General features: G+C 34.5%; 1 protein-coding gene across 1 annotated transcript in view; it reads left to right on the forward strand.

The window, feature by feature from the left end:
• Window positions 1-13,114, forward strand: part of Col21a1 (collagen type XXI alpha 1 chain) — a 169,689-nt gene extending 156,575 nt beyond the window's left edge. Inside the window, exons 23-30 of the mRNA XM_027938296.2 lie at window positions 1,417-1,452; window positions 4,236-4,280; window positions 8,011-8,043; window positions 8,839-8,985; window positions 9,077-9,131; window positions 9,648-9,848; window positions 10,830-10,907; window positions 12,638-13,114. Of these exons, the coding sequence (XP_027794097.1) occupies window positions 1,417-1,452; window positions 4,236-4,280; window positions 8,011-8,043; window positions 8,839-8,985; window positions 9,077-9,131; window positions 9,648-9,848; window positions 10,830-10,907; window positions 12,638-12,825 (783 nt within the window). The 3' untranslated portion in view covers window positions 12,826-13,114. The remainder of the gene's footprint in view (window positions 1-1,416; window positions 1,453-4,235; window positions 4,281-8,010; window positions 8,044-8,838; window positions 8,986-9,076; window positions 9,132-9,647; window positions 9,849-10,829; window positions 10,908-12,637) is intronic.
• Window positions 13,115-13,846: the final 732 nt, after the last annotated feature.

The raw sequence follows: 13,846 nt of genomic DNA on the forward strand, positions 1-13,846 counted from the left end.
TCATCATCTGGCACTCTTGGGCTGGGGATATAGCTCAGTTGGTAGAGTGCTTGCCTTGCATACACAAAGCCATGGGTTCAATTCCCCAGCACTACAAAACAAACAAACAAATAAAAAAACAAACATGTGCCACTCTTACCAAAATATGAACACAATTCTTACCAAAATTGGGACAGAATTCTGAGAGGGTAAAAATTACAACTACAATATTTGACCATGAATTCCTGTTTATAACTCTGTTACATAGAGTTTCACTGAAAATTATGTTTAAAAAACAAATCATCTATCTCATTTTAAATGTTTTGATGAGGTGTACCAGTCACACTAAGTGTCCTCCCGCTCCTCTCCCTCTTTCTCTCATTTTGGTCAAGTAAAGGAATCCTGAATCCTGAATCTGTCTAAAAACCATTATTTTTTAGAAGGCATTCAGCAACAATGGAGTGCATGTGCCAAAGGAGTTCATGCTCAAGCAAATTCAGTATTTCAGGTTAAAAGTAAATATGCTGTTATTCTGGAAAGACACAAACCCATACATATGTTTTCATCTCCCTGGTGATTTCAGTTTTCTACCATTTTATTTTGGTTTCCCTTTTGTATAATCTACTTTGCCTCTAGATTAGGACACACACTTCTTGACCTTTTTATTCCAATGGGCGGAAGACATCCTTTGCTAAGACAGGGATGACCCCTCATTAAATGTTAGTGGATGTTAAGTAAATCTTTGGGGAATGAATGTTAGGACTTAAGAGAATTTTTCTTATTAAAAAATATGTCATTAAAAAGAAAATCTGTATTTTTTGTAAACTCTCAACTCTGATTAAATAGGATGATGAGGTAGAAACAAAATTTGGAAACAGTGTCCCTTCAACTTGGGTCAAGTGCTTACCTTTCCTGATAGCAGTTTCATATCTATGAAATGAGGGCATTGTACCAGTCGGTCTCTCATTTCCCTTCTAGTTGAGAAATTGTGAAACTTATTATTATGGAATATGAATTTTCCTTCAAAAGCCCATTTGAAGTATTTGTTTTCTAAAATATCATTTAAACAGCAGCGTGTTTTACTTTGTCATTGTTTCCTATAAACTTGTGGCTACTATTAGTTTAATGGAAGATTTTCAGTTTGATTTTATAAAACAATGTTTGTCAAAATAAGCCCTCTTCTGTTGTTTTGTTTAACCTCAAACTATGAACAATATAGAGAAATGTTCTTCCTGGTAAAATAATGTAGGAGAACAAGAGTGTTCTTCCAAAATATAATTTTGGCATAGTATGGTTTTACTGTCTCCCAAAATAATTGGATCCGGAGTTAGCTTCTGTATATGAAAGCACTGTTGGAATTTGCTAAAGAAAAACATGCTCATTTTAAAAGATATAAAATGTGCTAGATTATAATATCCATTAACTGCTTTTTTGCAGGGGGACAAAGGAAATCAAGGAGAAAAAGGCAGTCAGGTATGTTGCTTTATTTTTGTTTGTTTTTGGCATAGTAATAAAATGAGGACTCTGTCCTGTTAAATTCTTTTAAAGGTTTTACAATTTCTTCCTGTTTCACCATGGATTTCTGATTGTTCAATCCTATCTTTCTCCTTTTGCTACTGAGTTTCCCAGACAACATCTAATGTGGCTTCAAGATTCTTTACCATTTTGCTCTGGTAGAAAACTTAAGAACAAAATGATTCCACAAGATAAAGACAGATTCTATTACGTGCTTCTGACACCATTTGATTTAGATATTCATAGTGTGCATACTTTATGGCAAAAAATTTTGATGAGAAACCACTAGTACCAAGTTAGAAAATATGTTCAAGCGAATATGTTGAGGGAGAATTTATACTAGAAAATGATATTACACTTAAGAAAACCAGGCACTTTAGAAAGACATTCAGTTTTAGGTATCCTGGCAACAAAGGCAAAGGAGAGCCCTGCTTCTATTTTAGAAGACAAGGATAGTACCATCTTAATTAACGTAAGTGACTGTAGAGTGGTTTTTTTTTTTAAATTTTATTTTTAATTTTCATTAACTAAAGAAAGACACAGGAATAGGAAGCCCTTAGCTGAGTCAATGATATACTTATCTGACATAAGTTTTATCTATTATTTCTTAAATTTTATAAATTTTGAAAATGATACTTAAAGTAAAAAAAAACATTTTGAAACAGGTCACAAATATAAAAATCATGGAGACATAGGAAGAAATTTCAAATTGAAGTAATAATCATTACAGTCTGCTAAATTCATAGTCTCAGTAGTCTTTTCTCATAAATTTATTCTTCATAACATGTATGAAATCTTGTAGAGTGGCATGTCAAAATTCAGGGATTTTCCCAGTTTATTTTTTCAACTGAAAAATCTTCAAGTATTATTATAATTACCTTAAGTTAACCTTAAAATTTGTAGTGAGGTAAATTTTCAGTGTCTCTGGGTTCCAGACCTGCATGTTCCAGTGGCCTTCTTGGTATTACATTTGGATGCCCCAAATTCAACTTGTACAAAATTAAATTTGTTGTCTTTCCCCATCAACCACTTCCTGCTCCTTATACTTTGTCACAGTAGTTGGTACCACCACACAACCACCTCCTCACCCTCATAAAAACATTGTAGATTGACCCCAAACCTTCTTTCTCTCTTTTCACATTCAGTCGTTCAATCAGCTATGAACTACCTCTTGAATGTGGTCCCTTTTTGCTGTCCCCACTATCCTAATTATTTCTTATTGGGGGTCCTGGGTTACTGTGATGTTTTCCTAAATGCTCTCTTGAGCCCCGTGGACACTCTTCTTCCTGTACTTTCATCAACATGCAGTACCTACATCATGCACCTGCTTAGGAATCCTTTAACAGTGCCCCACACATTCAAGATAGTCTGTTCCATAAAGTGCCTCCTGGTTTGATGGAATCTTCTTTTGCAAAGGTTTTTTTTTTTCTTCTTGTGTCTCTAGCCCCTATTATCTATTCTTGCTCAGCTGCTTTAACCAAAAGGAGCTGCTTGCTCTGCCCTTTGCCTGATTTCTCAATCTCACTCTTCATTCTTTTCCTTAAAAGGCTGCTTCTCACTTATCCTTCCAGGTTGCACTCAAGGGTGAGTCACCTTCCCTACCTTCTCAAATGTCCCTTCCTAAATTCCCAGCCCAGATATTTAACTATATATTGTATACTTATCAGGCACTATTTTTCTCATTCTTGATGTAAGTGCCTACCTTCTCACCACACATTCCTGACACCTTTGTTTCACTGTCCCTACATGCCAACAAATAGGTGCTCCTCAATAAATATTGGGAATTCACTTATATAAGGAAATGAATGTTGATAGGCAAGAATGATTTAAAATTTTAGTCACTAGATCATTCATTGTTATATTATTAGTCATTAATCTTCTTAGAAACTACTAATTAGCCAGTAGTAGGGCTGCACACCTGTAATTTCAGCAGCTCTGGAGGCTGAGGCAGGAGCATTTCCAGTTCAAAGCCAGCCTCAGCAAAAGCAAGGTGCAAAGCAACTCAGTGAAAACCTGTCTCTAAATAAAATACAAAATAGTGCTGGGAATGTGGCTAAGTGATCAAGTGCCTCTGAGTTCAATCCCCAGTACTCCCCACCACAAAAAAAGGAAACTATTAATTATCTTGTCTAATGTAGGGTTGTAGTGCTTGAATCTGGCATAATGTCTTATTTTGATATCAAAAATATTTAATAGAGAAATGTGGTTTTAGCTTTTTAATTTTTCTTTTATTTGTCCTGCTTTAAAGATTTTTTTCAAATGTTGTCTTACTAAAATATAATAGTACATTTTTAATTTTTTAAAGAAAAATTTAAAAGTAGTTAAAACTAAATATATGTTTGTCATTGAAGTTATTAAAATGTTAACATCCATTGGGTTTTAAAACTCTTCTCATGCTCTGTGGATGGTAGAGTTATTGCCTATTATGTGCAAGGCCCCAATACAAAACAAAAACTAAACAACCATTTTCTTGTACAATATCCTCATTATTTGAAATTATTTACATGTTCCCTTGAAATCAGTTGTTTGTTCCTGTCTCTATTCATTTAACCATTAGCTTTAGATTGACTGCTTCTCACTTCTTTTTTTCTCTGATTAACCAACTTTCCTATTAATTTATACATATTTATATCACTGCTTTTGTGATATTTCTTTGAGACTTCAGGATAATGTATAACATATTGCAGATGTGATCATATCATATGTATAAAATAATCATTAATGTTTATTAAATTTTAAAGGGACAGAAAGGAGAAACTGGAAGACAAGGGATTCCTGGGCAACAGGTATTTTTGTTTTTCTTTCATAAAAAATGAAATAACGAGCCACATAACTGGGCCATGCTGAGAGAAGTTTAGTTTGAAGTAATAATGATTGAGGCAAGCGTAGATGTAACACACTTTAAGCATAGAAGGATGGAACTGCTGGGTGGTAGTGGAATAATGATTTTGTTTTTATATTTTCATTTTCTAATCCTGATAACAGTAGTGGCTGTGAACTTTGGCTTATAGTGTCTCCCCCCACCAACTCTGGCTAAATTATTGACTAAAAGTAGAAAATTTTACCTGTTTCTTAGGGTAACCCTGTTACTGACCAGAGGCAGCTGGCCATATATCCATATTTCCCATTTAATCTTTTCTTCTTTAAATGTTTATAGTGGGGGGCACACATGGTGAAGGAATGTTACTTGTTTCCCTGTAGTTTGCTCAGAGAGATAATTTACTACTCCAGAGACTTACTAAAATGCTCTCCCTAGGGACTGTGTTGTGAAACAAATATATAAGAAGTTGCTCTGCTTCTCCCCTGACTGAACCCTTCTCATTAGGTAATGCTCCAGTGAGATGCCATGTGGCACATAAGATCAGTCAGAGCCAAAAGCACGGAAGTGATTAATACTTATGTAGCATGTTTGCTGCTGTAGTGCTATAACTTCAGTGTCAGTTCAATTCTAGTTTGGACTGGACTGAAAGGGCAAGCTGGATATGTGAGTCTTCCCATGAGGTGGACCTCTTGCTCTGAATGTGGGTAGAAGAAAGATTGAGCAATTATACCAGCTCTGTAGATAGGGTAATAAAACTATAGCAGTATCTCTCTGGGTCCCTCACTTGGAGGAATATGATAGCCCACCGAATAGTGTTTGAAGATATATATATATATATATATATATATATATATATATATATATATATATATACATACATACACACACACACACACACACACACACACACACATGCACATACACACTGGACACTATGGTGCACACCTGCAATCTGAGTGACTGTGGAGGGTAAGGCAAAAGGATCACCAATTTCAAGGCCAGCCTCAGCAACTTAGTGAGACCCTGTCTCAAAAAGGGATAGGGATGTAACTCAGTGGTAAAATGTTTCTGGGTTCAATTCTTAGTAAAACACACACACACACACACACACACACACTCATCATACACAATTATATTAGTTTGTCTGTAATATAGAATGGAGGTAAGTGCTACATTTTAAGAATTTAGAAGCTAACAGTAGAATCAAAAGCCACTGAAAAGAAATTAATTGAGTGTGCCTATGTAAAATTAAAAGAAAGATCTCTTAATTTTTGTGTTCCTCAATTTGACTCAAACTCAACTGATGATGCACCCAGCTCTATCTTTGTTCCCCTCCCTGGCAAGACAGAGTGAGCCCTCAGAGTATCTAGAAATAGCTGTTCTCAAAGGATCTCTACCCCTTATTCATTCAAGCTCCACAGCCCAGGGACTCACACCAAAAATTCTTATTAACAGTAACTCTGAATGGAAGGATATGTTCTTTGAAATTCAAGATCAAACAGCTAGTTACTGGCTTATAGAAGGTTTTTCCTCCAAGGTCCCATTAACTTTATTTTTTGTTTTCCTACTTCTCAAGGAAAATAATGTGCTCTCTCCCCTAAGACAGGATTCGAATTCTCCAGAAAGCTTCTGCCCTGGGTTTATTGGAAGCTTCATTTCCCACTGTCAGGAACTGAGCCTCCCTTGAGTACCAGGGGTCAGAGCTGCTATTGCTTTTCCATAGCCAAATAACTGTCCCAACTTCTTCATATAAACAGTCTTAGTTACCTGTCATTTTATCAAGTGCTGCATGTGTGTGATTTTTAGGCCCCTGTTTTGTGAATGAAGTCCAAGTAAACAGTTTTTCTCACGAAATCATCTTAATGGATTCTCTGGTGACAGCTGTTTCCAGTTTCAGCTCTAATTTATTTCTCATCCCTACAGTTTACTATTTGTCTGTCCTCTTACATTGACTCTGGTGTGTATGTAGGATTTTGTCTGTTAGGAATCACTTCTGCATCTTCAGAAACAAGCCTTTAATATTTAAAGAATGGCCTTACAGAAAGTGTTTTGTTCATTTATAGGTTGAGTGCCCCTCAGCTAAAACACTTGGGACCAAGTATAATTCAGATTTCAGATTTTTTTAAAATTTTGGAATCTTTGCATATTACATCAGGAGCTATCTGTGGGATGCGACCCAGGTCTAAACATGAAACTCATTTATGTTTCATATACACCTTACATAGTGTTTTTAAGTTTCCATTTGTGGCATCATATCAGTGTGCAAAAAATTTCAAATTTTGGAGTATTTCAGATGTTGAAATTCTCAGATTACTTAACCTACAATAGATTTTTATATGAAAACTAAATTTAATTTGGTGGTTTTATGCTCACATTTTAATACGCAAATCTTTACCATTTCTTTCCTAACAAACATTGACTTTATCTAACTTTTTCTTCCCTTTGTTTAATTTAAATATCCATGCCTAAAGAACCTGAAAATAAATCAAAAGGTACATCCCAACTCAAACTTCATCATGTGAAATGTTATATATTAAATTTAATATTAAATTGGTTAACATAGATTTTAATTTTCACAAAGTCAAAATATGATATGAAACTCTCCTTGTCTATGTGAAAGCTGTATTTCTTTTCCTGAACTGATGGTGGGTAATTTTGAAGCCTGTGTGTATAGTGAATTTTAAAAATAAAAAATTTGAATTCTTCTGATAATTTGTACCATCTAATATGTCATTGGAATGAATATGTGAAAGACATAAGTGGGAAAGAATTTAATAGAGCCATCCATATGTATCTGGTAATTAGAAGGATGAGTGAGTGGCCCCCCAGCCACTGCTCTGATAAATTATTAACAGAATAATAACTATTTCTGAAATTACTAGAAATTAAATTTATTAAGAGATATGCACATATTCAGTAATCACAGATTTTTTCTATATATTTAAAAATTGCTTAGAAATATTTAATAAATCCTGTTCACCATTTAAACATAAAGGGTGGTGTTTCTTTGTTTTTAAGCCCAGCACCATAGTGTCCAGCCAGTAAAAATGCTATATTGTATATAATAATACCTCTCTAATCTCTTAATTACCAGTAATGAGTGGTTTAGGCACTGGAGAAATAGGCATTTTCTCTCTAATAACTTTTTTAAAAAAATTGTTCTTTGTAGATATACATGACAGTAGAGTGATTTATGACATATATACCATGGAGTAACTCTTATCACTTTAATAGTATCTTTAATTCATCCATTATCAATTGTACTCAACCAAAATTTAATTTTAAGAACATAAACTTGGGAAAATAGATTACCTGTCTGAATCACAGAATAAAAAGAACATACCTTATATTTAATCTCAGTTGAGTTTTAATTTTCTTTAAAATGATAATCATTTAAAATCCAGCACAATCCTATTCTAATCTTCATGATTTTCTCTATAGCATAATAAAATATTAATATCTGATGGTGAAAAATGTAAATCAAACATTTTTTATTATTCAGGTAACATATTTTCTAGTCACTAGCATTCTTTAACAAAGGCAATAATGATTTCTTATGTCCATTCATGACACTAATTCTATCTATCAATAGTTTCCAAACTGAAAATCAAAGTTTGATTAAATATGTGGTAAAGGTATTTGTCATAATACTAGTAGGTTTACACATTTATTAGTTTTTTTTCCTGTTTTCAAAGGGAGTTCAAGGCCATCATGGTGCAAAAGGAGAGGTATGTTTCTTCAAATATGATCTTTGCTCAGCCTTCATTGTTTGGGTTTTCAGTACTGTAAATATCTAGATTTTGGTGTTGTAAATAGAAAATATCTTCTATAGTCTTCAGTAGAAGCTCTTAGTTGGTGGTTTTTAAAATATAGACATTTATCCCTGACTTAACTGTGAGCCCCTAAGAGCAAAAGTCATGTATGAATATGCTTTAAATATCCCTGATACATAGTGGATATTCACCTGGAACATAGTGGATATTCAATAAATGTTTATTAAAATAGTAAAAAAAAAAAAAGAATGTGGACATTTATACTGACTTAGGTGTAAATTGTCATAGAGTTGAGAAAATCATCAATTATTATTCACAACTGGGATCTGCATTTTTCTATGAAAAGTAGTGTGCATCTCTATATTTATCTACTCACTAGAATGGAAGTGCCTTGGAATAGGACTATGTCATGTCATTGTTATAACTCTGTCGCTGTACAATATGCTCAGTAAATAGTGCATATTTTTGAGTTGCCTAGCTGGATGTGGATGTGTGGATAAATGACAGTTCAGATGGTATGAAATTTCTTTTCTGGTCAATGATGGTATTTTCTCCATAATTTGTATCTGTATATGTACATATAAATAAATAAATATATATATATATGTGTGTGTGTGTGTATATATATACATATATATGTATATGTATATATATATATATATATATGTCATATCCTTTATGACTTTTATGATGCAGTTGTGCCTTCTGAAATATTTAAAAGGAATTTCTAAAGATTTACTTTGGCTTTAGAGAGGTGAAAAGGGAGAACCTGGAATCAGAGGTGCCATTGGACCGAAAGGAGAATCTGGGGTGGATGGCCTGATGGGGCCTGTGGGTCCTAAGGGGCAGCGTGGGGAAGCGGGTCCTCAGGGACCTCCAGGATTGGATGGAAAGCCTGTAAGTATTCTGCTTCTTTCAGTGTTTGTGTATTTTTGTTGCTTTTTGTGCTACACGTACAAATTTTATAACCCATGATATTTTGATGCAGGGAAGAGAATTTTCAGAACAGTTTATTCGTCAAGTTTGCACTGATGTGTTAAGAGGTAAGTCTCAAACATAGTTTTTAATAACTTCTTTCAAAGTGCAAAAATAATCCATATTCTTAGTAGAAATTGTGGAAGACATAACCAAAATAAAGAAGAAAATAGACATTTATAAGACTTGCTCTGGGCTTTTGGTATGGATATATTTATAAAGATGAAATATTAAATGTATTTGTTGTTTTTTAGTGAAGGAATTTATTATTATTTCATCATTAATTAAATTATTAACACACATCATGACAAATCAATGCCTAAATATTTTGAATATCTATAATTTGCCAATTTTTGAGCAGGAGGAGCACTCTTTCTTTCTGCCCTATTTTAAGCAGTTGCTATGATAAAATTATTGAATAGAATAATGACTATTTCTGTAAATTACTAGAATTTAAATTTTTTGAGATATGCTCATAGTCAGTAATCTCAGATTTTGTTCCATACATTTAAAAATTGCTTAGAAATGTTATTAACTCCTATTCACCATTTAAACATAAAGGGTGGTGTTTCTTTGTTTTTAAGCTCAGCTACCAGTCTTACTTCAGAGTGGCAGAATTCAAAATTGTGATCATTGCCAATCTCAGCGTGGTTCCCCAGGTGTTCCTGGGCCACCTGGTCCCATAGGCCCTGAAGGTCCCCGAGGATTTCCTGGATTGCCAGGAAGAGATGGTGTTCCTGGACTAATAGGTGCCCCTGGACGTCCTGGTGCCAGAGGACTAAAAGGTACTTAATTTGTTTGAGTAAGAAAATGAACAATAAGGGGGCATTTTAAAATTTAAACCCTGTTATTTACCTAGTAGGTAAAAGTTCATTTTTATTTTCATAATGGAAAAATATTTTGTAAACCCTTAAGCCTTTAAATAATTTGTCAACTGTGTTAAAGAGCAATTGTTCTATTTATTGAATATTCTGTCAGAGAGGTTAAAATTGTGAACATGTGAAGGTACAGATGTTGACAATACATTTAGAAATTTTAATCGAGTTTAATAAAGTCTTTAAAAGAAAATCATAGCCCAGTGTGGTGGCACACACCTGTAATCCCAGTGGCTCAAGAGGTTGAGGTAGGAGGATCATAAGTTCAAAGCCAGCCTCAGCAAATGTGACATGCTAAGCAACTCAGTGAGACCCTGTCTCTAAAGAAAATACAAAATGGGGCTGGGATGTGGCTCAATGGTCAAGTGTCCCTGAGTTCAATCCCTGGTACCAAAGGAAAAAAAAATAAAAAGACTCACAGACACTATTTCCTTTATTTTGACTTTGGTGCTTTCTGTACTGTTACCTTATTCAGAATTCTTTTTTATATTACAGGAAAAATTATATTTTGCCTCATAATTTACTTCTTTGCCTTTGAAATTTTATGTGAAATGTTGTTTGATACTTCTAACCTATTTATTTAATATTACATGAACAATTTGAACATTTCATGAAAGTAATAAAAAGCAAGTGTAATAAACAAATGATGACAAACCATTGTGTTTTCTCAATATTTAATTCCCATTATATCTTTCATCTACACTGCTGATTAGTTTTGAAAATTTTACTTCACAAATTCTGTTTTCCATTAGTAATAAAAAATAGATGACAGACTATATTTGAATAGATAATTTTCTTTCAATGTGTATGTTATCAGCTTTGAGAGAAACATTCTAGAAGGCAGCGATTTTACAGAAAAATCATCTTACTCACATGTTTGACTCTCTGCAGGCCTACCAGGGAGAAATGGGGCAAAGGGGAGCCAAGGGTTTGGGTATCCTGGAGAGCAAGGTCCTCCTGGTCCCCCAGGTAAGAACTGGGGTGTGCTCCTAAGTGTTGCTGTACTGTGTTTTTTGTTTGTTTGTTTTGTGTTTTGTTTTTGCTTGGTTGGTTGCTTTTTTGAGGTGGGGTCTCCCTAAGCTGCCCAGGCTGGCCGTGAAATCCAGAGCTCAAGTAATCTTCCTACCTCAGCCTTCCGATTAGCTGGGGCTACATGTATGCACCACCACATCCAGCTTGTTGCATGTTTTGTTTTAAGAAAAATCATCATAAAACTATGTCAAATAATTTGAAGCCAAGACTTTCTTTAATCATTTATAGTTGAAACATTGAGGTTTTGTCATGCATACTATTGGAATTTTGTCATGCATATCTTTTATCCATGAATCATTTAGGATTATCTGTTGTTTGGACTCCTTGGAAGGTCTAGAGCTGGCTGGGCAAAATAACAGGGGGGGGGGGGGGTGACGAACAACTTGTGTAGATTGATGCAGCAGGAGTAGGAGCCTTTTATTGTAGGACAACAGAGGTATTTATACATTCCACACAGCTTATCTTAATTAACATAAACTAGATACAGCAGTCAACCAATAAGGAATCTCCACACTTAATGGCTCACTAGCATTACTTCACAAACCACTCCCTCTGGCAAAATGCCAGGTGCCATCCAGACTTGTTTACAGACCTTAATATTAACCACTCCCTCTGGCAAAATGCCAGGCGCCATCCAGACTTGTTTACAGACCTTAACATAGAGTGGTTTCATTCACCTCTTCCTAGCTGATGTGTAAGGCTATTTAGTCTTTATGACTCTTGGGGAAGCAAAATAATGCTAAAAGCTGAGTCTCAAGTAACCTCTGTTATCTGTGCTATTTAGCTTTACTGTGCCTCAGTTACCTTTTTCATAAAATGCATTACGACATTATTGGAAAACTACATGAATTAATGTACGTGGTGCTTTTAGAACAGTGCATAGCAATCAGACTTGTGCTTTCCATAAGAGTTTACTATTACTCTTATTTTAGATAATTCATGAAACTTTTGAGTCGAACAAATGATTTAATACTATTTATCTAAAGCACTTAGGACTTTACCTACAATCAGGGTTAAGCGCTAAGTAAATTTTTATCAATAGTAATAGCAGGAAGTAGAGTAGTAGGAAGTGCTCCCAATTACTGTGCTCTGTCCCTTAATCTGAATATTTTGTTTTTATTTTGAGTCATCGTTTTAGAAAACCAGTATCCTAAGTTAACTCTCCTTGGAGATATTAAACAAACTAGCCAAGCTATAGTTGATAAATTACTGTTGTAATACCTGTACATATTGAAGACTAGTATACTATGATAATGACAATGTATTTACATATGAAATCTTATATGATTTAAATAGGCACTTTTACTGCAAATAAGACACAAAATGACTTCATTAAGCTTTGGCTTACTTATATATCACCTGCTAATTTAATATCATATTGATAAAAGACTGAAAGGAAGAAATACGTTCGAACAATCCACAAATCAGAAGGGTAAAATTTTCACTCAGTGTCTTAATTTGTAATATGATTAAGCTTAGCCAATTTTTACAAAAGTTGATATTTACTTTTTAAAGGTTCTTTTGAAAGTGAGAAGCTTGTAGAGAATTAGTGCAAATATGTAAAATGTTCAAAGAATTGTTTTTCAGTTTAAATTTATTGCAGAATCAGCGACTTCCCCATCAAAGCCCAAGTGCCCTATTCACTTGTTGCTCATGTCCTATCTCAGGTCCTGAGGGTCCTCCTGGAATAAGCAAAGAAGGTCCTCAAGGAGACCCAGGAATCCCTGGCAAGGATGGAGATCATGGGAAGCCTGGAATCCAAGGGCAGCCAGGCCCCCCGGGGATCTGTGATCCATCGCTGTGTTTTAGTGTGATTGTTGGAAGAGATCCCTTTAGAAAAGGACCAAACTATTAGTCTGATGCCTCATTCAGCAACCTAGGCATGGTGCTTTTCTTTTGTGGTCTTTTACATCTCAGGAAGATAACCAGCAGTAATCCCTTGAAGAGTAACTAAAGTACCTCGGTGTTTTTATTTTTTTTTTCCTTAAGGAAAATTATATAAAAGGTCACATACTGATTTAAAAGGCTCCGCAATAATTTGGAGCCTTGAGATTAGTAGCATTAATTAAGTCTCAAGGGTTTCTTGTGAAGTCCATTTGTTTTAATCAAAGTTGAATATAAAAATCCACCATTGCCTGTTAACCAGTCCATTTGTCACTGTGAAATACTTCACATTCAGTCTCCATGCAGGGGACTTTTGAGTTTGTGCTTGTGTGTATTTCATGTTGCATATCATAGCTCATGTGTCATATTAGCCAAAATGTATCTGGTCATTGGAAACAAGATCAGGGCTGATATTCATCTAGGATAGATGGTGCAATTGGCCCTCTGTATCCATGAATTTAACTAACAGTGAGTTGAAAATATTGTTTTTTTAACTGTGTCAGTACTGAACATGTATAGACTTTTTCCTTGTCATTATTCCCTAAACAATACAATATAATAACTATTTACATAGCATTTATCTTGTGTTAGGTATTATAAGTAATCTAGAGATGATTATTTAAAGTACATGGGAGGATGTGCATGGCTATGTCCAAATACTATGCCATTTTATAAAAGGGACTTAAGTATCTGTGGATTTGGTGTCCGTGGGGCGTTGGTAGAAGTCCTGGAACCAACCCCCTAAGGATACTGTGGTAGGACTGTGTTGTCACATGAGTCATTTACTTTGGTGTCTGTGCTTATTTTGTTTAGGGTCAGTGGACTACTTGTTGTTCAGTGTGTTTAATATCACCTCTGAATACATTTAATGTGTTTCTTATTTCACTTTCAAACTCCAAAATCAGATCCATGATAATGCTAAGAAAGTGTACTGCTTACATTTGAATGGTCCAAATTAACTAACATTAAAAATATTTTAAAAGTAATGTTTC

The sequence above is a fragment of the Marmota flaviventris genome, chromosome 6 (assembly GCF_047511675.1).
Source record: "Marmota flaviventris isolate mMarFla1 chromosome 6, mMarFla1.hap1, whole genome shotgun sequence".
Lineage (NCBI taxonomy): Eukaryota > Metazoa > Chordata > Mammalia > Rodentia > Sciuridae > Marmota > Marmota flaviventris.